The sequence below is a fragment of the Aethalodelphis obliquidens genome, unplaced genomic scaffold (assembly GCF_003676395.1).
Source record: "Aethalodelphis obliquidens isolate GAN/ISIS:26980383/991018 unplaced genomic scaffold, ASM367639v1 scaffold9, whole genome shotgun sequence".
Taxonomy (NCBI): domain Eukaryota; kingdom Metazoa; phylum Chordata; class Mammalia; order Artiodactyla; family Delphinidae; genus Aethalodelphis; species Aethalodelphis obliquidens.
Window position 1 is genome coordinate 17140614 of NW_020837953.1, and position 21856 is coordinate 17162469.

At 40.7% G+C, this 21856-nt stretch overlaps 1 protein-coding gene and 1 pseudogene across 5 annotated transcripts in view; both read right to left on the reverse strand.

Moving 5' to 3' along the window:
* Positions 1 to 21856, reverse strand: part of ST3GAL3 (ST3 beta-galactoside alpha-2,3-sialyltransferase 3) — a 237031-nt gene that overhangs the window by 95636 nt on the left and 119539 nt on the right. For all 5 annotated transcript variants that reach the window (XM_027108817.1, XM_027108816.1, XM_027108814.1 and 2 more), the window contains one exon: positions 2405 to 2447. In XM_027108817.1, the coding sequence (XP_026964618.1) occupies positions 2405 to 2447 (43 nt within the window). The remainder of the gene's footprint in view (positions 1 to 2404; positions 2448 to 21856) is intronic.
* On the reverse strand, positions 9402 to 9685 carry LOC113621690 (40S ribosomal protein S27-like; annotated as a pseudogene).

A 21856-nucleotide genomic window follows, 5' to 3' on the forward strand; every position in this document is an offset into this window, starting at 1 on the left:
AATGGGGCAGAGGCAAAATTTAAAGAGATAATGGCTAAAAATTTTCCAGAACATATGAATTCATACACTATAGATGCTAAATTAATCCAATCAAGATAAACAAAGAGAAATTCCTACATTTGCATATTTACTCATAGAATGCTTTCTTTTATTCTTCATAAAAACCTTAGGAAATGGGTATTATTATCTACGTTTTTCATAAAGGAAAATTGTGATTCGGAGAACCAGAATGAATTATCCAAGGTCATATAATTCTAAGCAGAAGGGGCAGAATTCAAATCCAGTTCTGTTCCAAGTTCAGGTCCTTTCCTATACATCAGAAATAGAACACAACACAACAGAGAAAGACTTCATAAGGGGAGATCTGAATATTGCTAAGGAATTACCTCCAAAACCCAGGATCCTTAACTTGGAAACTTCTCCCTGGAAGCAGGTAAAAACCTTTCCCATGTATCTGTGCTTTGTTCTGAAGATAGCATTGGATTAGAAAAGTTTTTACAGTAAGAGGCAGGAAAGTTCTAGCTTATACCTTAAATTGTGAGTTAAATATAATGAAGCCAAGCCAGTTTCCCAGGCTAAAGACCAAGTTGACTCAAATGTTTTATGGAACTGGTCTGGTACACAAAAGAAAGCTATACAACCGCTTACTATGTACCACCCAACTGTCAGGTCAGCAGGGCAGGAGTGTCCTCTTAATTCCCCTCCTTACACTGCTGAAGACAGTTTAAATAGTATAGTTAACGTGTCCTGGATAACATGTCTTTTGTTCATCAATGTGATTCAACTTGGTAAATTACTACATCTCTTCTGTTCTGGAGGCATTTCACTTGCTTATAGCTTATGCTTGATTTGTTTTTTGCCCAGAGCACTAAATTAAGAATTTTCTAAGGAAGAAGCCTGTGGATTTCCAGCATAATCAAGCCCCATTCCCTAGATGTTAACATGTGACTGACATGTCTATACTAGCTTGGTATATAGAAGAAACTGTTCTTCCCTCATGGCTGCCTCCATGATGTATAAAAGCTGGGAGAATTACAACACCTGAACTCATAGTATGAGGCACCAGAGCCGAGAAGCCAGTTGCCAGGAAAAGGGGCTAGATGCCAGACAATTCAGTGGGAAAGCCAAATAACCCTGGGTTTGATGCCTCGTATGTAGGTGCAGCCGTCACTATCAGAAGCAGCTGTGGTCGAGGTCTCATGCAAGAGAGGAAAGAAAGAGACACAATTCTGATCTTTCACGTCTGTCTGGTACAGGACAGGGGCAGAGGTGTACAAAGATGCCTAACCACAGAAAGGAGCCACAGGCAGTTCTGCAACCATTTCCTGCACATCCACCACGTGAGGGGTCCTGTGCAGGGCACGAATGCAGACTGGATAGAGCCCAATCTCCAGGAAACCCAGTCTAATGAGGGAAGCACACAGGCATCCACCTGTCATCCGTGCAGCCATGCAGCCATCCATGCAGCCATGAATTCAGTGTTTACTGAGCACCTAACAAACATATGGCAGCGCTGCCTAGGTGCTAGGGAGACCAAGAGGGCCAGGACAGGGAAGGACTCTGAAAGAATTAGATACCTATCTGAAAGCCTCCATAAATTCACCATTTCATTTCAATCCTTACAATGACCCTGTGAGGTAGATATACTGATGTCCTCATGTTACAGGTGAAAGTGAGGTTCAGAGTGGTTAAGTGGTCCGCCCCAAATCACAAAGAAAGTAAATGGCAATCTGGGATTTGAACCAAGCATGGCCTGGTTCCGAGCCTGTGCTCTTAATAAATTAATAACTATTACACAGTTAATTATAGTATAATGAGATAATGGGTGTCAGAGGTAGAAAATTCACAGGAAGCAGAGGAAGAGACAATTAAATCTGTATAGGAAGGAGGTGGACTTTAAGTTTTCCTAGTGGACATGCAAGGAAAGGGGATTTCAGACACAGATAAAAAACATATAGAAGAGTAGAAGGGAAAGGGAGGATCGACCTGTGGGAGAGAGACAGGAGTTAAAGCATGCAGGAAGCCTGAGCACAGAAGGCTTTGCCTGTCTGGCTGCAGAGCATCTTTGAAAGGCTTTGCAATGCCTCCTGCTGTGACTCCATCATCCTCCACTCTGCAGCAGAAGCCTTTCCTCCTTGTCCTTCAAACTCCTGGCAGGAGCTCCTTCTGTAACAAGCTTCCTGTGCCAGCCAAATCTAAGGCCTTATGTTTGCACCCACAATCTCATCCTCTCCAGGCCCCTGCAGACTGTAATGTGCTCTAAGCTTCAGCTGACAGACTGAGGACAGAGGCCCCAGGGATCCACCAACAACCACAGGTGTGATGAGAGCTGGCCCTTGGAGGTTGGCCCCCAGCTCTCAGACCTCTCTACAACAGAGTCAAGGAACTGTCTCATTCTACTCACAGTTTAGAGTCCAACTTCAGGAGGAAGCCCAACCGATCATATTCTGAAAAAGAAAAACAAAGCAGAAAATGTCACTGGTGTCAAGCCTCTACTGACACTAGTAGATTACACTCCCCAACCCAGACCCAGACCACAAGGGCGGGCAACTGCTTCCAGATCCAAACACATAAGCCGCAAGTAAATTTAAGTCACCAAACTCTTGCTGAACACCTGTCTTGTGAAGGACCAGGTTCAATGCCAGGTATTTCCCAGGCCTTATAGGCCAACCACTCCTATGCTGACATATAACTGTCCTCCTGTTCAAATGTGGTACTTGAAACTGAAATTTAGCCACTAAATGGGACCCTTGGAGAAGTAAGAGTGTCAGAAGTAACCTCTGCTTCCTCTAAGCTATAAGCTCTAAGATTTATGTTGAATCAGTCATGTTAACTATGGGGTAAAAATATGGTAGCAAGGGGTGCTCAAATCCATGGCAATGATCCTCTTCATGACAATCACAAAGAAGCGATAGACCTGATTTCATAAAGGACAGGAAATTTAAAATGAAATCTAAAAACAAATTGGTAATATGTTTGCAACAAATGATAAATCATTGATATTGTACTTAATTTCTCTATATCTTCCCTCATTCTAAAACAAAGTTGAAGCAGTTTTACAAAATTTTCTGAAGTACAAGATTTTTTTTTTTTTTTTTTTTGTGGTACGCGGGCCTCTCACTGTTGTGGCCTCTCCCGTTGCGGAGCAACAGGCTCTGGACGCGCAGGCTCAGCGGCCATGGCTCACGGGCCCAGCCGCTCCGCGGCATGTGCGATCTTCCCGGACCAGGGCATGAACCCGTGTCCCCTGCATCGGCAGGCGGACTCTCAACCACTGCGCCACCAGGGAAGCCCTGAAGTACAAGATTTTTAAAAAGAAGAAATCTTTTTAAAAATCTTGTAGGCAAAGGGGAAATCAGCATAGGAAAAATAGTAAAAAGCAGCCAGGATAAGAATACCAAAAGTGGTTGTCCTAAGGTTTTATGTGCTTGCTGGAAGAGGATTATAGATATATCCCCAAGGTTTCTCACAGCTAAAACTAAAGGCAACGCACTGTTTTAATGGTTTACAGTGTCCATAATATAAACCAGGAGAATCCCAGCTCTTCCTTTTTTTTTTTTGATTTGCAATTTTATTTTATTTTATTTTTTTTATACAGCAGGTTCTTATTAGTTATCTATTTTATACATATTAGTGTATACATGTCAATCCCAATCTCCCAATTCATCCCACCCCCCTCCCCAACCCCCAGCTCTTCCTGATACTAAGAATTTAGGGAAGTTTCCTCTGTGTCCTCAAAAATATTTGTATAAAGAAATGACAGGAAGTGTCATAAGATTGTTTCATATAGCTTTATTCAATGATTGCAAAGTGTGTGTGTGTGTGTGTGTGTGTGTGTGTGTGTGTAAAGTAGCTGTGCCAAAATAAGGTGGTCTAGGAATGTAGTTAGTTGGCCTCGCTTAATCTGAGGGTAAAACCCAATACCAAGACCAAACAACTGTTTGGAAAAGGCCATGCAGCACAGCTTTCAAAGAACTCGGTCTTTAATAAACAATGAATGGCAAAAAGAGGGAAATTACACACACTGACAAGAACCTCACAGGAGCCACTCTGCAAGGCCAATTAAGGCCAGACTGCACACTTTCATAAGCAGCAGAGCTGCAGGGAGAGAATAATTCCTCTTCTTAAAACTGAAGATATAACGATTCCAACACACAACTCAACAGAAGGCTTGCTTCCTAAGAGAATATACTTGGGCAAGTGAAAGCCTTTCCTCAAAATAATTCTGGTTTTGCTCTAATTCAGATAAATGGATAACAGACTTTGCTTAACAGGAACTTATAAAAATCAATAAGGTTTCAATTTAAAAAATAAACTGAAAACAAAATTTGCCAAAAGAGTTAGTTTCAAAGTTGAATACTCTTTCAACAATCCTATCTTATCATTTCATGAAAAAGAAAACCTCATTAACTTGCCAACACCTGTTGCTTTTTCTCCAAGTGGCCATAGCCTTGGGGAAACTATCCTGTTACTCCTTCTCAGATCTGAGCTAAGACCCCCTTGGATATACAATGAATCCACATTTTGGCTGATTCCCTGCAGAGAGGCCAGAGAATATTTTCCCCTTGCTGCAAACTGAAACATCAGGGGCCAAGTAAGAACATAACATAAGCCAGGGAAGTGGGAGAATGTAATGCCCTCCTGCAGCAAATCACACAACTTATTTTAGTTGCACTAAAAACAAATCCTGTTGAAATGTCTTTTTCTCACCACATATTTTTGTATAGTAACCATGATTATATTTATGGGTTATTTTCCAATGGCATCTTAAGTTGTCTTTTACACACACACGTACACAAACACACTAACTGCACATTAAACACATAAGAATACTTTGTATCTCTAAATAAATTATGTCTCTCCCTTCCATGGCTCTTTTGGACTATCTATTTTTTTCTCTTTTGTTAAGAAACGGGAGTACCAGGAATATTTCACTTTAGTCCTTAATTTAAGAAAAGGTAACTGCATGAGCCCAATGATGATAAATGGCAACTGACATTGGCTTCAGGTCACAGAGCCAAGAGGGAATGGAGTCCCTCCTGTCAAAGGGGGCAGCCTCCACCACCTCCAGCTAACTATGCCAGGCAGCAATGCAGTCCCAGCGTCGCCACATTTTCTGTTTTTATTTTTGCGGTACGCGGGCCTCCCACTGCTGTGGCCTCTCCCGTTGCGAAGCACAGGCTCCGGACGCGCAGGCCCAGCGGCCATGGCTCACGGGCCCAGCCGCTCCGTGGCATGTGGGATCCTCCCGGAGCGGGGCACGAACCCGCGTCCTCTGCATCGGCAGGCGGACTCTCAACCACTGCGCCACCGGGGAAGCCCCCACATCTTCTGTTTTTTTAAAGCCAGGAATCTAGATCTTAAATTCCAGAGGTTAAAATTCCTCTATTTGTAAATACTGGCACTAGATTCAAGAAAAAATGAAAGATTATGAGGATCACCCAAAGTATGTCCATGGACAGGATTCAGGCAGCAGGCTAACAGTTTGTAAACTCTGTCCTACACTGGCAGAGGGCTGGAGGCGTTTTTCTTTTGTGGCTGCATACTTAATAAATATTTGTTAACTGTTCTTATCAGGATTATTTGGTTACAGTGGTCATAAATCCAACAGGATGCTAAGATGCTAAGACAGTTTCAGCCAAGCCTCTAGGATGATTAAGTTTCAGACACTGAAGTGAGGTGCTAGACTAGGATGCAGATTTTCCAAGGAAATATCTGAAAACTTGTTACATCATTCTAAAAGCTCTCCCAACATCAAATATAAAAGGAACTGGTTGTGAGACATTAAGGGAGAGAGGACTTGAAGAATTTCTTTGGAGACAGCAGTGTTATGAACTCCACCTTCCTGCAGGGGAAAAATGGGTAGTACTTGGCTCTTACTCAAGCCTGGTGAGAAAAGCTTAACATAACCCTTAAAGAATGGGGAATACAGTGGACTGCCAGGTGTCTGAATTCTACCTGAGAAACATAAAGGACACAAGATGCACTGGCTGCAAAGGATAGAGCTGCATGGCAACTGGCCTGCACTCCCAGAATTTGTTGCAGAAAATGATGCATGAATAAGCTAGTTTGGGTTGTTTTAGGTCCTTTCCTAAAGATGTATCCAGCAGGCTGAAGGGTCCTCAGCAGACAGAATCAAGAGCAGACACCAGGAGTCCCAGGAGCTACAGAAGGAGTGAGTGACAAGGCTTTGGTGAGTGCATTGCCCATATCAGGAGACCTACAGAGGAGAGGTCCCCAGATGGAGGGGTCTCCAAAATGTCTACAAGAGAACCCCACAAGGGTCAGCTTTACACACTTGCCAGTTCAGGGAGTGCTGACACTATCTTGTGTCTTCTCTGCTCATTCCCTCTCCTTTCCCCACCAACTCCAGAGAGGTCCAAAACCGCAGCCAGCAACTGGGGGACGAGTGGAAGGAGGAGGACAAGCAGGGCACATCCCCTCCCTGGGTCGGCACCGCTGGTTCTAAGCCCTGTGCAGGGAGGGGAAGTCACTGCAGCTCTGAACAAACAGAAAGCTATGACCATTGCCATAAGGCAGGACACTAATTTTGGAATTGGTGATTCAATGTGACCATGGGATTTCTATTACCTCAGAGGTACCAAAAAGTTCTCTGGACCTCCCACACTGAAAACGTCTTAAGGGGACAGAGAGACACCAATGAAAGTGGCTGTGTTTATCCCCTGATGTTTCCTGCATGTTCAGCATACCGGTTGCACTAACTTAGGCAAATACGGTGATTCAGAGGTTCACATAACCAAAGCATGGGAAGGGCCAGGGTGCAGAGGGCTTCAGAGATGACTGAAAGTGACTGGAATGCCAGCAGGCCTCCCTCAGTTAGCTTTACTCTCCCTGACTAGCTTTCTTCCTAAGTCAGGACACATAGCCAGTAGCAATTCGCAGGCCATATCTTCAGTTCTGCCACTGAAAAGGGCATGAGACCTGGCATCTCTGCTCCTAATGGCAAAACTCCCAGGGAAGGGCTACAAGCGGTCTAGCTTGCATCAGCTCCTCACCCACTGTCTGAATCACAGTGATCAAGAAGATGGGGTTTGTGAAAAGTTATGATTCTGACATGACACACCTGGTTAGAAGGAGCATTTACCAGAAGGAGGAATGTGTTGTCCTGAACAAATAAAAGCTTCTGGGAACAGCAAGAAGTCCTTGGAAAACTTAAAGCTAGCCTAATCTCCCAGGTATAATAGGTATACCCACTGTTAAAATGGGCCACAGACTTTTTTTCTCCTGTCCTCGTCCATTCTGCTGTGGGTTTTTTCTTCCTTGGCCAATCTCCTCTTTAAATCTTTCTCATAATGCCCTCTGGACCCCATATGCCAATCACCTGGCTTACTTCCCTCTACCTCCTAGCAGACCTGAAGCCTGAAGCCTGACTCTGCCCTGCAACACCTGGCTTTTCCTGTGGTTCTCAATAGGAGGCTGCTTTTTCTCTCAAATGCCAAGCACCTGTGCGTAGTGAGAAGTGAGTGATTATGATGTGCTGTGGTATAGTTTTCACCATTTTTCTTGTGTTTGAGATTCTGGGATCTGTGGGTTTATAGTTTTAATCAAACTTGAAAATATCTTGGCTGTTACTTCCTCAAAACTTTTTCTGCCCTCCCCTCTCTTCTGGGGGCTCCAGTTACACATGTATCAGGCTGCTTGACATCCCAGAACTCACGGACACTCTGTTCATTTGTTTCTAGTAGTTTTTAGATGGTTTCTATTGATATATCTTATAGTTCACTACTTTTTCTTCTGCAGTGTCTAATCTGTCATTTATACATTGAGTATATTTTTCTTCTCAAACACTATTTTTCATATAGATTCTTTTTTATATTTTACATGCCTTCCCTTAATATTCTCATGCTTTCTTCTACCTTTTTGAAGATATGGAATATGTTTTAACATCTTTGCCTACTAATTCTATCATTTGTGTTATCTTTACGCCTGTTTCTATCAACTGATTTTTCTCCTCATATGGGCTGTATTTTCAAGCTTTTCTGAACTACCTGGTCATTCTTTTTTTTTTTTTTATTGAAGTATAGTTGATGTACAATATTATATACAATATAATACAATATAGTGATTCACAATTTTTAAAGGTTATACTTCATTTATAGTTATTATAAAATATTGGCTAAATTCCCTGTGCTGTACAATAATATCATTGCACCTTACTTTATACCTATAGTTTGCACCTCTTAATCCCCTACCCCTATATTGCCCTGCCCCCCTTCCCTCTTCCCTCTGGAAACTGCTAGTTTGTTCTCTATATCTGTGAGTCTGTTTCTTTTTTGTTATATTCACTAGTTTGCTGTTTTTTAGATTCCACATATAAGTGATATCATACAGTATTTGTCTTCTTCTGTCTGACTTATTTCACTTTGCATAATACCCTCCAAGTGCAACATGTTGTTGCAAATGGCAAAATTTCATTCTTTTTTTGTCTTAATTTATTGAAGTATAGTTGATTTACAATATTGTGTTAGTTTCAGGTGTATAGCACCTGAAGTTATACATATATATTCTTTTTCAGATTATTTTTTCCTTTATATATTATTACAAAATATTGAGTATAGTTTCCTGTAGGTCCTTGTTGGTTAGCTATTTTACATACAGTAGTGTGTATACATTAATCCCAAACTCCTAATTTATCCCTCCCCCTCTTTCCCCTTTGGGTTTGCTTTCTATGTCTGTGGGTCTATTTCTGTTTTGTAATATGTACATTTGTATCTTTTTTTTTTAGATTCCACATTTTGGCATTATCATATGATATTTGTCTTTCTCTGTCTGGCTTACTTCACTTAGTATGATAATCTTTAGGTCCATCCATATTGCTGCAAATGGCATTATTTCATTCTTTTTTATGGCTATGTAATATTCCATTGTATATATGTACCACATCTTTTTTTATCCATTCATCTGTCAATGGACATTTAGGTTGCTTCCATGTCTTGGCTACTGCAATGAACCTTGGGGTGCATGTATCTTTTCCAATTATAAGTTTGTCCAGATATATGTCCAGGAGATCACTGGATCATACGGTAACTCTATTTTTAGTTTTTTAAGGAACCTCCATACTGTTTTCCATAGTGGCTGTATCAATTTACATTCCCACCAATAGTGTAGGGGGCTTCCCTTTTCTCCACACCTTCTCCAGCATTTACTAATTGTAGCGTTTTTGATGATAGCCATTCTTACCAATGTGAGGTGATACCTCATTGTGGTTTTGATTTGCATTTCCCTAATAATTAGTGAGGTTGAACCTCTTTTCACATGCCTGTTGACCATCTGCACTTCCTCTTTGGAAAAATGTCTATTTAGGTCTTCTGCACATTTTTTTTTTAATCCAAAATGTGTTTATTGGGATGGTTTCCTCTTCATCTTGATTCCAGGGGCTTTTAGTGCTGCTTTCATCTGAAGGAGCATCCTTCTGCAAGCCTTGCTTTTCCTCCTGTAGGCTGGCAGAGGATGGTAGAGCAGCCAACACACAAAACTACTGTTTGTGATGGTGAAACATGGTGGTGATTTTATAGCATCCTGGGCATTTCACATCCATGAAATAGGAATTGGGGCTCTGCACCAGGTGTTTCTTCTTGTGTTTCCTCTTCTCCTCTTCTGGAGAGGGATGAAGGAGATCCTTTGTGAGAGGTATGTTCTCGTGGGGAGGTCGTCACCGTGGGAAAGGCTTCTGTGCATTTTTAAACAACTGGGTTGTTTATGTTGTTTTATGAGCTGTTTATATATTCTGGATATTAATTCCTTATTGGTCATATCATTTGCAAATATTTTCTCCCATTCAGTAGGTTGTCTTTTCATTTTGTTGATGGTTTCCTTTGCTGTGCAAAAGCTTTTAAGTTTTATTAGGTCCCATTTGTTTATTCTTGTTTTTATTTCCTTTGCTTTAGGAGAGGAAAGCAAATATTGAAAAAATATTGCTACAATTTATGTCAAAGAGTGTTCTGCCTACGTTTTCCTCTAGGAGTTTCATAGTATCCAGTCTTACATTTAAGTCTTTAATTCATTTTGAGTTTATTTTTGTATATGGTGTTAGAGAATGTTCTAATTTCACTCTTTTACATGTAGCTGTCCAGTTTTCCCAGCACCACTTACTTGAAGAGACTGTCTTTTCTCCATTGTATAAACTTGCCTCCTTTGTTTTAGACTAATTGACCACAAGTGCATGGGTTTATTTTTGGGCTATTCTGTTCCATTGATCTATGTGTCTGTTTTTGTGCCAGGACCATACTGTTTTGATTACTGTAGCTTTCTAGCATAGCCTGAAATCAGAGAGTGTGATTTCTCCAACTCTGTTGTTCTTTCTCAAGATTGTTTTGGCTATTCAGGGTCTTTTGTGTTTCCATACAAATTTTAAAATTATTTGTTCTAGTTCTGTGAAAAATGCCATTGGTATTTTGATAGGGATTGCACTGAATCTGTAGGTTGCCTTGGGTAGTATGGTCATTTTCATAATATTAATTCTTCCAGTTAATTCTTCCAACATGGTATATCTTTCCATCTGTTTGTGTTGTCTTCAGTTTCTTTCATCAGTGTCTTACAGTTTACCAAGCATTATTCCTAGGTATTTTATTCTTTCTGATGCGATAGTAAATGGAATTGTTTCCTTTATTTCTCTCTCTGATAGTTCATTGTTAGTGTATAGAAATGCAGCCTGGAGAGAGGGGGAAGATGGCAGAAGAGTAAGACGCAGAGATCACCTTCCTCCCCACAGATACACCAGAAATACATCTACACGAGGAACAACTCCTACAGAACACCTACTGAATGCTGGCAGAAGACCTCACACGTCCCAAAATGCAAGAAACTCCCCACGTACCTGGGTAGGGCAAAAGAAAAAAGAATAAACAGAGACAAAAGAATAGGGACGGGACCTGCACCAGTGCGAGGGAGCTGTGAAGGAGGAAAGGTTTCCACACACTAGGAAGCCCCTTCGCGGGCAGAGACTGCGGGTGGCGGGAGCTGGGGGAAGCTTCAGAGCCACGGAGGAGAGCACAGCAACAGGGGTGCGGAGGGCAAAGAGGAGAGATTCCCGCACAGAGGATCGGTGCCGACCCGCACTCACCAGCCCGAGAGGCTTGTCTGCTCACCTGCCAGGGCGGGCGGGGCTGGGAGCTGAGGCTCGGGCTTTGGTTGGAGCGCAGGGAGAGGGCTGGGGTTGGCGGCCTGAACACAGCCTGCAGGGGGTTAGTGCCCCAAGGCTAGCCGGGAGGGAGTCCGGAGAAAAGTCTGGACCTGCCGAAGAGGCAAGAGACTTTCTTTTCCCTCTTTGTTTCCTGGTGCATGAGGAGAGGGGATTAAGAGCACTGCTTAAAGGAACTCCAGAGACGGGCGCGAGCCGCAGCTAACAGCATGGACCCCAGAGACGGGCATGAGATGCTAAGGCTGCTGCTGCTGCCACCAAGAAGCCTGTGTGCAGACACAGGTCACTATCCACACCTACCCTCCCGAGAGCCTGTGCAGCCCGCCACTGCCAGGGTCCCGGGATCCAGGGACAACTTCCCCGGGAGAACGCACGGCGCGCCTCAGGTTGGTGCAACGTCCTGCCAGCCTCTGCTGCTGCAGGCTCGCCTGGCATCCGCACCCCTCCCTCCACCCGGCCTGAGTGCACCAGAGCCCCCGAGTCAACTGCTCCTTTAACCCCGTCCTGTCTGAGCGAAGAATAGATGCCCTCCAGCGACCTACACGCAGAGGCGGGGCCAAATCCAAAGCTGAACCCCGGGAGCTGTGCGAACAAAGAAGACAAAGGGAAATCTCTCCCAGCAGCCTCAGGAGCAGCGGATTAAATCTCCACAATCAACTTGATGTACCCTGCATCTGTGGAATACCTGAATAGACAACGAATCATCCCAAATTGAGGAGGTGGACTTTGAGAGCAACATTTATTATTTTTTCCCCTTTTCCTCTTTTTGTGAGTGTCTATGTGTATTCTTCTGTGTGAGATTTTGTCTGTATAGCTTTGCTTTCACCATTTGTACTAGGGTTCTATCTGTCCGTTTTTTTTTTTGTTTGTTACTTAAAAATTTTTTTCTTCTTATTTTAATAACTTTATTTTATTTTATCTTCCTCCTCCCTCCCACCCTCCCTCTCTCTCTCTCTCTCTCTCTCTTTCTACTTTTTCTCCCTTTTATTCTGAGCCGTATGGATGAAAGGCTCTTGGTGCTGCAGCCAGGAGTCAGTGCTGTGCCTCTGAGGTGGGAGAGCCAACTTCAGAACACTGGTCCACAAGAGACCTCCCAGCTCCACATAATATCAAATGGTGAAAATCTTCCAGAGATCTCCATCTCAACACCAGCACCCAGCTTCACTCAATGACCAGCAAGCTACAGTGCTGGACATCCTATGCCAAACAACTAGCAAGACAGGAACACAACCCCACCCATTAGCAGAGAAGCTGTCTAACATCATAATAAGGGCACAGACACCCCAAAACACACCAACAGACGTGGACCTGCCCACTAGAGAGACAAGATCCAGCCTCATCCACCACAACACAGGCACTAGTCACCAGGAAGCCTACACAACCCACTGAACCAACCTTAGCCACTGGAGACAGACATCAAAAACAGCGGAAACTACGAACATGCAGCCTGCAAAAAGGAGACCCTAAACACAGTAAGATAAGCAAAATGAGAAGACAGAAAAACACACAGCAGATGAAGGAGCAAGATAAAAACCCACCAGACCTAACAAATGAAGAGGAAATAGGCAGTGTACCCGAAAAAGAATTCAGAATACTGATAGTAAAGATGATCCAAAATCTTGGAAACAGAATAGACAAAATGCAAGAAACATTTAACAAGGACCTAGAAGAACTAAAGATGAAACAAAGAATGATGAACAACACAATAAATGAAATGAAAAATACTCTGGATGGGATCAATAGCAGAATAACTGAGGCAGAAGAACGGATAAGTGACCTGGAAGATAAAATAGTGGAAATAACTAATGCAGAGCAGAATAAAGAAAAAAGAATGAAAAGAATTGAGGACAGTCTCAGAGACCTCTGGGACAACATTAAATGCACCAACATTCGAATTATAGGGGTTCCAGAAGAAGAAGAGAAAAGAAAGGGACTGAGAAAATATTTGAAGAGATTATAGTTGAAAACTTCCTTAATATGGGAAAGGAAATAGTTAATCAAGTCCAGGAAGCACAGAGAGTCCCATACAGGATAAATCCAAGGAGAAACAAGCCAAGACACATATTAATCAAACTGTCAAAAATTAAATACAAAGAAAACATATTAAAAGCAGCAAGGGAAAAACAACAAATTACACACAAGGGAATCCCCATAAGGTTAACAGCGGATCTTTCAGCAGAAACTCTTCAAGCCAGAAGGGACTGGCAGGGCATATTTAAAGTGATGAAGGAGAAAAACCTGCAACCAAGATTACTCTACCCAGCAAGGATACCATTCAGATTTGATGGAGAAATTAAAACCTTTACAGACAAGCAAAAGCTGAGAGAGTTCAGCACCACCAAACCAGCTTTACAACAAATGCTAAAGAAACTTCTCTAGACAAGAAACACAAGAGAAGGAAAAGACTTACAATAACAAACCCAAAGCAATTAAGAAAATGGGAATAGGAACATACATATTGATAATTACCTTAAATGTAAATGGATTAAATGCTCCCACCAAAAGACACAGACTGGCTGAATGGATACAAAAACAAGACCCATATATAGGCTGTCTACAAGAGACCCACTTCAGACCTAGAGACACATACAGACTGAAAGTAAGGGGATGGAAAAAGATATTCCATGCGAATGGAAACCAAAAGAAAGCTGGAGTAGCAATTCTCATATCAGACAAAATAGACTTTAAAATAAAGACTATTAGAAGAGACAAAGAAGGACACTACATAATGATCAAGGGATCGATCCAAGAAGAAGATATAACAATTGTAAACACTTATGCACCCAACATAGGAGCATCTCGAATAAACAACCTAAACTTGCACCTAAAGAAATTAGAGAAAGAAGAACAAAAAACCCCCAAAGTTAGCAGAAGAAAAGAAATCATAAAGATCAGAGCAGAAATAAATGAAAAAGAAATGAAGGAAACGATAGCAAAGATCAATAAAACTAAAAGCTGGTTCTTTAAGAAGATAAACAAAATTGATAAACCATTAGCCAGACTCATGAAGAAAAAAAAGGAGAAGATTCAAATCAACAGAATTAGAAATGAAAAAGGAGATGTAACAACTGACACTGCAGAAATACAAAATATCATGAGAGATTACTACAAGCAACTCTATGCCAATAAAATGGACAACCTGGAAGAAATGGACAAATTCTTAGAAAGGCACAACCTGCCAAGACTGAATCAGGAAGAAATAGGAAATATGAACAGACCAATCACAAGCACTGAAATGGAAACTGTGATTAAAAATCTTCCAACAAACAAAAGCCCAGGACCAGATGGCTTCACAGGCGAATTCTATCAAACATTTAGAGAAGAGCTAACACCTATCCTTCTCAAACTCTTCCAAAATATAGCAGAGGGAGGAACACTCCCAAACTCATTGTATGAGGTCACCATCACCCTGATACCAAAACTAGACAAGGAAGTCACAAAGAAAGAAAACTACAGGCCAATATCACTGATGAACATAGATGCAAAAATCCTCAACAAAATACTAGCAAACAGAATCCAACAGCACAGTAAAAGGATCATACACCATGATCAAGTGGGGTTTATTCCAGGAATGCAAGGATTCTTCAATATACGCAAATCAATGAACGTGATACACCATATTAACAAATTGAAGGAGAAAAACCATATGATCATCTCAATAGATGCAGAGAAAGCTTTTGACAAAATTCAACACCCATTTATGATAAAAACCTTGCAGAAAGTAGGCATAGAGGGAACTTTCCTCAACATAATAAAGGCCATATATGACAAACCCACAGCCAGCATCGTCCTCCATGGTGAAAAACTGAAAGCATTTCCACTAAGATCAGGAACAAGACAAGGTTGCCCACTCTCACCACTGTTATTCAACATAGTTTTGGAAGTTTTAGCCACAGCAATCAGAGAAGAAAAGGAAATAAAAGGAATCCAAATCGGAAAAGAAGAAGTAAAGCTGTCACTCTTTGCAGATGACATGATACTATACATAGAGAATCCTAAAGATGCCACCAGAAAACTACTAGAGCTAATCAATGAATTTCATAAAGTAGCAGGATACAAAATTAATGCACAGAAATCTCTGGCATTCCTATACACTAATGATGATAAATCTGAAAGTGGAATCAAGAAAACACTCCCATTTACCACTGCAACAAAAAGAATAAAATATCTAGGAATTAACCTACCTAAGGAGACAAAAGACCTGTATGCAGAAAATTATAAGACACTGATGAAAGAAATTAAAGATACAAATAGATGGAGAGATATACCATGTTCTTGGATTGGAAGAATCAACATTGTGAAAATGACTCTACTACCCAAAGCAATCTACAGATTCAATGCAACCCCTATCAAACTACCATTGGAATTTTTCACAGAAGTAGAACAAGAAAATTCACAATTTGTATGGAAACACAAAAGACCCCGAATAGCCAAAGCAATCTTGAGAACGAAAAACAGAGCTGCAGGAATCAGGCTCCCTGACTTCAGACTATACTACAAAGCTACAGTAATTAAGACAGTATGGTACTGGCACAAAAACAGAAAGATAGATCAATGGAACAGGATAGAAAGCCCAGAGATAAACCCACGCACATATGGTCACCTTATCTTTGATAAAGGAGGCAGGAATGTACAGTGGAGAAAGGACAGCCTCTTCAATAAGTGGTGCTGGGAATACTGGACAGGTGCATGTAAGTATGAGATTAGAACACTCCCTAACACCATACACAAAAATAAGCTCAAAAGGGTTTAAAGACCTAAATGTAAGGCCAGAAACTATCAAACTCTTAGAGGAAAACATAGGCAGAACACTTTATGACATAAATCACAGCAAGATCCTTTTTGACCCTCCTCCTAGAGAAATGGAAATAAAAACAAAAATAAACAAATGGGACCTAATGGAACTTCAAAGCTTTTGCATGGCAAAGGAAACCATAAACAAGACCAAAAGACAACCCTCAGAATGGGAGAAAATATTTGCAAATGAAGCAACTGACAAAGGATTAATCTCCAAAATTTACAAGCAGCTCTTGCAGCTCAATAACAAAAAAACAACCCAATCCAAAAATGGGCAGAAGACCTAAATAGACATTTCTCCAAAGAAGATATACAGATTGCCACATGAAAGAATGCTCAACATCATTAATCATTAGAGAAATGGAAATCAAAACTACAATGAGATATCATCTCACACTGGTCAGAATGACCATCATCAAAAAATCTAGAAACAATAAATGCTGGAGAGGGTGTGGAGAAAAGGGAACACTCTTGCACTGCTGGTAGGAATGTGAATTGGTACAGCCACTATGGAGAACAGTATGGAGGTTCCTTAAAAAACTACAAATAGAACTACCATATGACCCAGCAATCCCACTACTGGGCATATACCCTGAGAAAACCATAATTCAAAAAGAGTCATGTACCAAAATGTTCATTGCAGCTCTATTTACAATAGCCAGGAGATGGAAACAACCTAAGTGTCCATCATCGGATGAATGGATAAAGAAGATGTGGCACATATATACAATGGAATATTATTCAGCCATAAAAAGAAACGAAATTGAGTTATTTGTAGTGAGGTGGATGGACCTAGAGTCTGTCATACAGAGTGAAGTAGGTCAGAAAGAGAAAGACAAATACCATATGCTAACACATATATATGGAATCTAAGGAAAAAAAATGTCATGAAGAACCTAGGTGTAAGACGGAATAAAGGCACAGACCTACTAGAGAATGGACTTGAGGATATGGGGAGGGGGAAGGGTAAGCTGGGACGAAGTGAGAGAGTGGCATGGACATATATACACTACCAAATATAAAATAGATAGCTAGTGGGAAGCAGCCGCATAGCACAGGGAGATCAGCTCGGTGCTTTGTGACCACCTGGACGGGTGGGATAGGGATGGTGGGAGGGAGGGAGACGCAAGAGGGAGGAGATATGGGAACATATGTATAACTGATTCACTTTGTTATAAAGCAGAAACTAACACACCATTGTAAAGCAATTATACTCCAATAAAGATGTTTAAAAAAAAAAATAGCCTTCCAAGAAATAGAAATGGAAAAAAAAAAAAAAAAAAAAGAAAGAAAGACCCTGGATACACAAAAATAAACTCAAAATGGATTAAAGACCTAAATGTAAGACCAGACACTATTAAAACACTTAAGAGGAAAACATAGGCAGAACACTCTTTGACATAAACCACAGGAACATCTTTTTAAACCACCTCCTAGCATAAGGAAAATTAAAACAAAAATAAACAAATGGGGGACAATCCTGCAGCCTGTGGAATGAAAACCACATTCACAGATAGACAGAATGAAAAGGCAGAGGACTATATACCAGATGAAGGAACAAGATAAAACCCCAGAAAAACAACTAAATGAAGTGGAGATAGGCAACCTTCCAGAAAAAGAATTCAGAATAATGATAAGGAAGATGATCCAGGACCTCAGAAAAAGAATGGAGGCAAAAATTGAGAAGATGCAAGAAATGTTTAACAAAGACCTAGAAGAACTAAAGAACAAACACCTAGAAGAATTAAAGAACAAACAAACAGAGATGAACAATACAATCACTGAAATGAAAACTACGTTAGAAGTAATCAATAGCAGAATAACTGAGGCAGAAAAACAGATAAGTGATCTGAAAGACAGAATGGTGGAATTCACTGCCATGGAACAGAATAAAGAAAAAGGAATGAAAAGAAATGAAGACAGCCTAAGAGACCTCTGGGACAACATTAAACGCAACGACATTCACATTTTAGGGGTACCAGAAGGAGAAGAGAGAGAGAGAAAGGACCCAAGAAAATATTTGAAGACATTATAGTTGAAAACTTCCCTAACATGGGAAAGGAAATAGCCACCCAAGTCCAAGAAGTTCAGAGAATCCCATAGGAGATAAACCTAAGGAGAGACATGCCGAGCCGCATACTAATCAAATTGGCGAAAATTAAAGACAAAGAAAAATTATTGAAAGCAACAAGGGAAAAACAACAAATAACATATAAGGGAACTCCCATAAGGTTAACAGCTGATTTTTCAGCAGAAACTCTAAAAGCCAGAAGGGAGTGGCACGATATATTTAAAGTGATAAAAGGGAAGAACCTACAACCAAGATTCCTCTACCCGGCAAGGATCTCATTCACATTTGACAGAGAAATCAAAATCTTTACAGACAAGCAAAAGCTAAGAGAATTCAGCACTACCAAACCAGCTCTACAACAAATGCTAAAGAAACTTCTCTAAGTGGGAAACATAAGAGAAGAAAAGGACCTACAAAAACAAACCCAAAACAATTAAGAAAATGGTAATAGGAACATACATATTAATAATTACCTTAATTATGAATGGATTAAATGCTCCAACCAAAAGACACAAGCTCACTGAATGGATATAAAAACAAGACCCATCAATATGCTGTCTTCAAGAGACCCACTTCAGACCTAGGGACACATACAGACTGAAAGTGAGGGGATGGAAAAAGATATTCCATGCAAATGGAAATCAAAAGAAAGCTGGAGTAGCAATACTCATATCAGATAAAATAGACTTTAAAATAAAGAATGTTACAAGAGACAAGGAAGGACACTACATAATGATCAAGGGATCAATCCAAGAAGAAGATATAACGATTATAAATATATATGCACCCAACATAGGAGCACCTCAATACGTAAGGCAAATGCTAACAGCTATAAAAGAGGAAATTGACAGTAACACAGTAATAGTGGGGGGCTTTAACACCTCACTTACACCAATGGACAGATCATCCAGACAGAAAATTAATAAGGAAATGCAAGCTTTAAATGACACAATAGACCAGACATATTTAATTGATATTTACAGGACACTCCATCTGAAAACAGCAGATTACACTTTCTTCTCAAGTGCACACAGAACCTTCTCCAGGATAGATCACATCTTGGGTCACAAATCAAGCCTCAGTAAATTTAAGAAAATTGGAATCATATCAAGCATCTTTTGTGACCACAATGCTACGAGATTAGAAATAAATTAGAGGGAAATAAACATAAAAAACAGAAACACATGGAGGCTAAACAATACATTACTAAATAACCAAGAGATCATTGAAGAAATCAAAGAGGAAATCAAAAATTACCTAGAGGCAAATGACAACGAAAACACAAGTATCCAAAACCTATGGGATGCAGCAAAAGGCAGTTCTAAGAGGGAAGTTTATAGTAATATAATCCTGCCTCAAGAAACAAGAAAAATCTCAAATAAACAATCTAACCTTACACCTAAAGGAACTAGAGAAAGAAGAACCAACAAAACTCAAAGTTAGTGGGAGGAAAGAAATCATAAAGATCAGAGCAGAAATAAATGAAATAGAAACAAAGAAAACAATAGCAAAGATAAAGAAAACTAAAAGCTGTTTCTCTGAGAAGATAAACAAAATTGATAAACCTTTAGCCAAATTCATCAAGAAAAAAGAGGAAGAGGACTCAAATCCATAAAATTAGAAATGAAAAAGGAGAAGTTACAACAGACACCGCAGAAATACAAAGTATCATAAGAGACTACTACAAGCAACTCTATGCCAATAAAATGGACAACCTGGAAGAAATGGACATGGACTTCCCTGGTGGTTCAGTGGTTAAGAATCTGCCTGCCAATGCAGGGAACACAGTTTCAAGCCCTGGTCTGGGAAGATCCCACATGCCACGGAACAGCTAAGCCCGTGCGCCACAACTACTGAAGCCTGCACTCCACAGCTACTGAAGCCTGTGCGCCTAGAGCCTGAGCTCCGCAACAAGAGAAGCCACTGCAGTGAGAAGTGTGCGCACTGCAACGGAGAGTAGTAGCCCCCACTCACCGCAACTAGAGAAAGCCTGCGCGTAGCAATGAAGACCCAACTCAGCCAAAAAAAAAAAAAAAGAAATGGACAAATTCTTAGAAAGGTATAACCTTCCAAGACTGAACCAGGAAGAAGAGAAAATATGAACAGACCAATCACAAGTAATGAAACTGAAACTGTGATTGAAAATCTTCCAACAAACAAAAGTCCAGGACCAGATGGCTTCACAGGTGAATTCTATCAAACATTTAGAGAAGAGCTAATACCCATCCTTCTCAAACTCTTCCAAAAAACTGCAGAGGAAGGAACACTCCCAAACTCATTCTACGAGGCCACCACCACCCTGATACCAAAACCAACAAAGATACTACAAAAAAAGAAAATTACAGACCAATATCAGTGATGAATATAGATGCAAAAATCGTCAACAAAATACTAGCAAACAGAATCCAACAACACATTAAAAGGATCATACACCATGATCAAGTGGGATTTATCCCAGGGATGCAAGGATTCTTCAACATATGCAAATCAATGTGATACACCATATTAACAAATTGAAGAATAAAAATCAGATGATCATCTCAATAGATGCAGAAAAAGCTTTTGACAAAATTCAACACCCATTTATGGACAACTGATGGGAACATGCTGTATAGCACAGGGAAGTCACCTAGTGCACTGTGGTAACCTAAATGAGAGGGAAGTCCAAAAGGGAGGGGATATCTGTATGTGTATGGCTGATACATTTTGTTGTGCAGTGCAGGCTAACACAACATTGTAAAGCAACCATACTCCAAAAATTAACTAAAAAAAAAAAAAAAGATCCTGGGACTCTCAAGTCACCAGGCACAATGTGCACTGATGTATATGTACAGCTCTCCTGGCACCTGAAGGTACTCTCCTCCCAGGTGTCAGAGCAGCAAGACCACAGCTGCACAGTGAAGGGGAGATGTTTAGTCTGGTGGTTTAGGCTCCCTGCCTCAGCCAGGCTGGAAAGCCCTGACCAAGGAGCACATGTGTGTCCCCTGCCTGGCTCAAGGTGGGAAGTGGCATGCATGATGCAAATCTCTGCTCTTCTCCTCCACACGTGTACCACGCCAGACCTGTGAATGCATAAAGTGCCTGTTCCGATGCTGACTGTCTTTGAAACTAACCATTAACTCTTCCACTGGCATTTCAAAGGAAGAAGTTGGTGTTCTGAACTCATAGAGACTCCTGGAAGGTTCAGAAACTGGACATAAACAAAAGGAGGCCATGCACTAAAGTGTGTATGCACCTAATAATGTCTCTGTATCAGGCAAAATTAACAGAATTACAAGGAGAAATATACAATGGGTCTCCTGTCATTATAACGGGAACCTTACAGACCACTGAAGAATCAGGCTCACAGAATCAGTTGAGAAATCAGAAGATTTGAACAGAACAGTGAATAAATTTTGAACTAGCTGATACATAGAGTACCTTACACCTGACAAGTGGAGAATGCACATTCTTTTTAAGCATATTTGGAACCTTTATGAAAACTGACCACCTGAGAGGCATAAACCCTGAGATAAAAACTAACACACATTGAAACAAGCTCAAGTTTTTAACTTAAAAACTTAAAAATATTTATTTTTATATTATAGCAATTCAACATTTAATACATTCCACAACACTTTGTATTTCATTTTGCTCATCATGATTCTATAATGTAAAGAAAATTTTAAATGTTTTCACAATGCCCTGATTAAATAACCCTGAGTCCCCTCCTTTTATCTTAGCAGGGGGTACAAGTGTTATCACTTTCTACTTATGCTCTCATGTTTAAACAGCTGGGGGTTCTGACTCCACAGTGATATCCTATTCTAGGATGAAGGGGGAGCTCC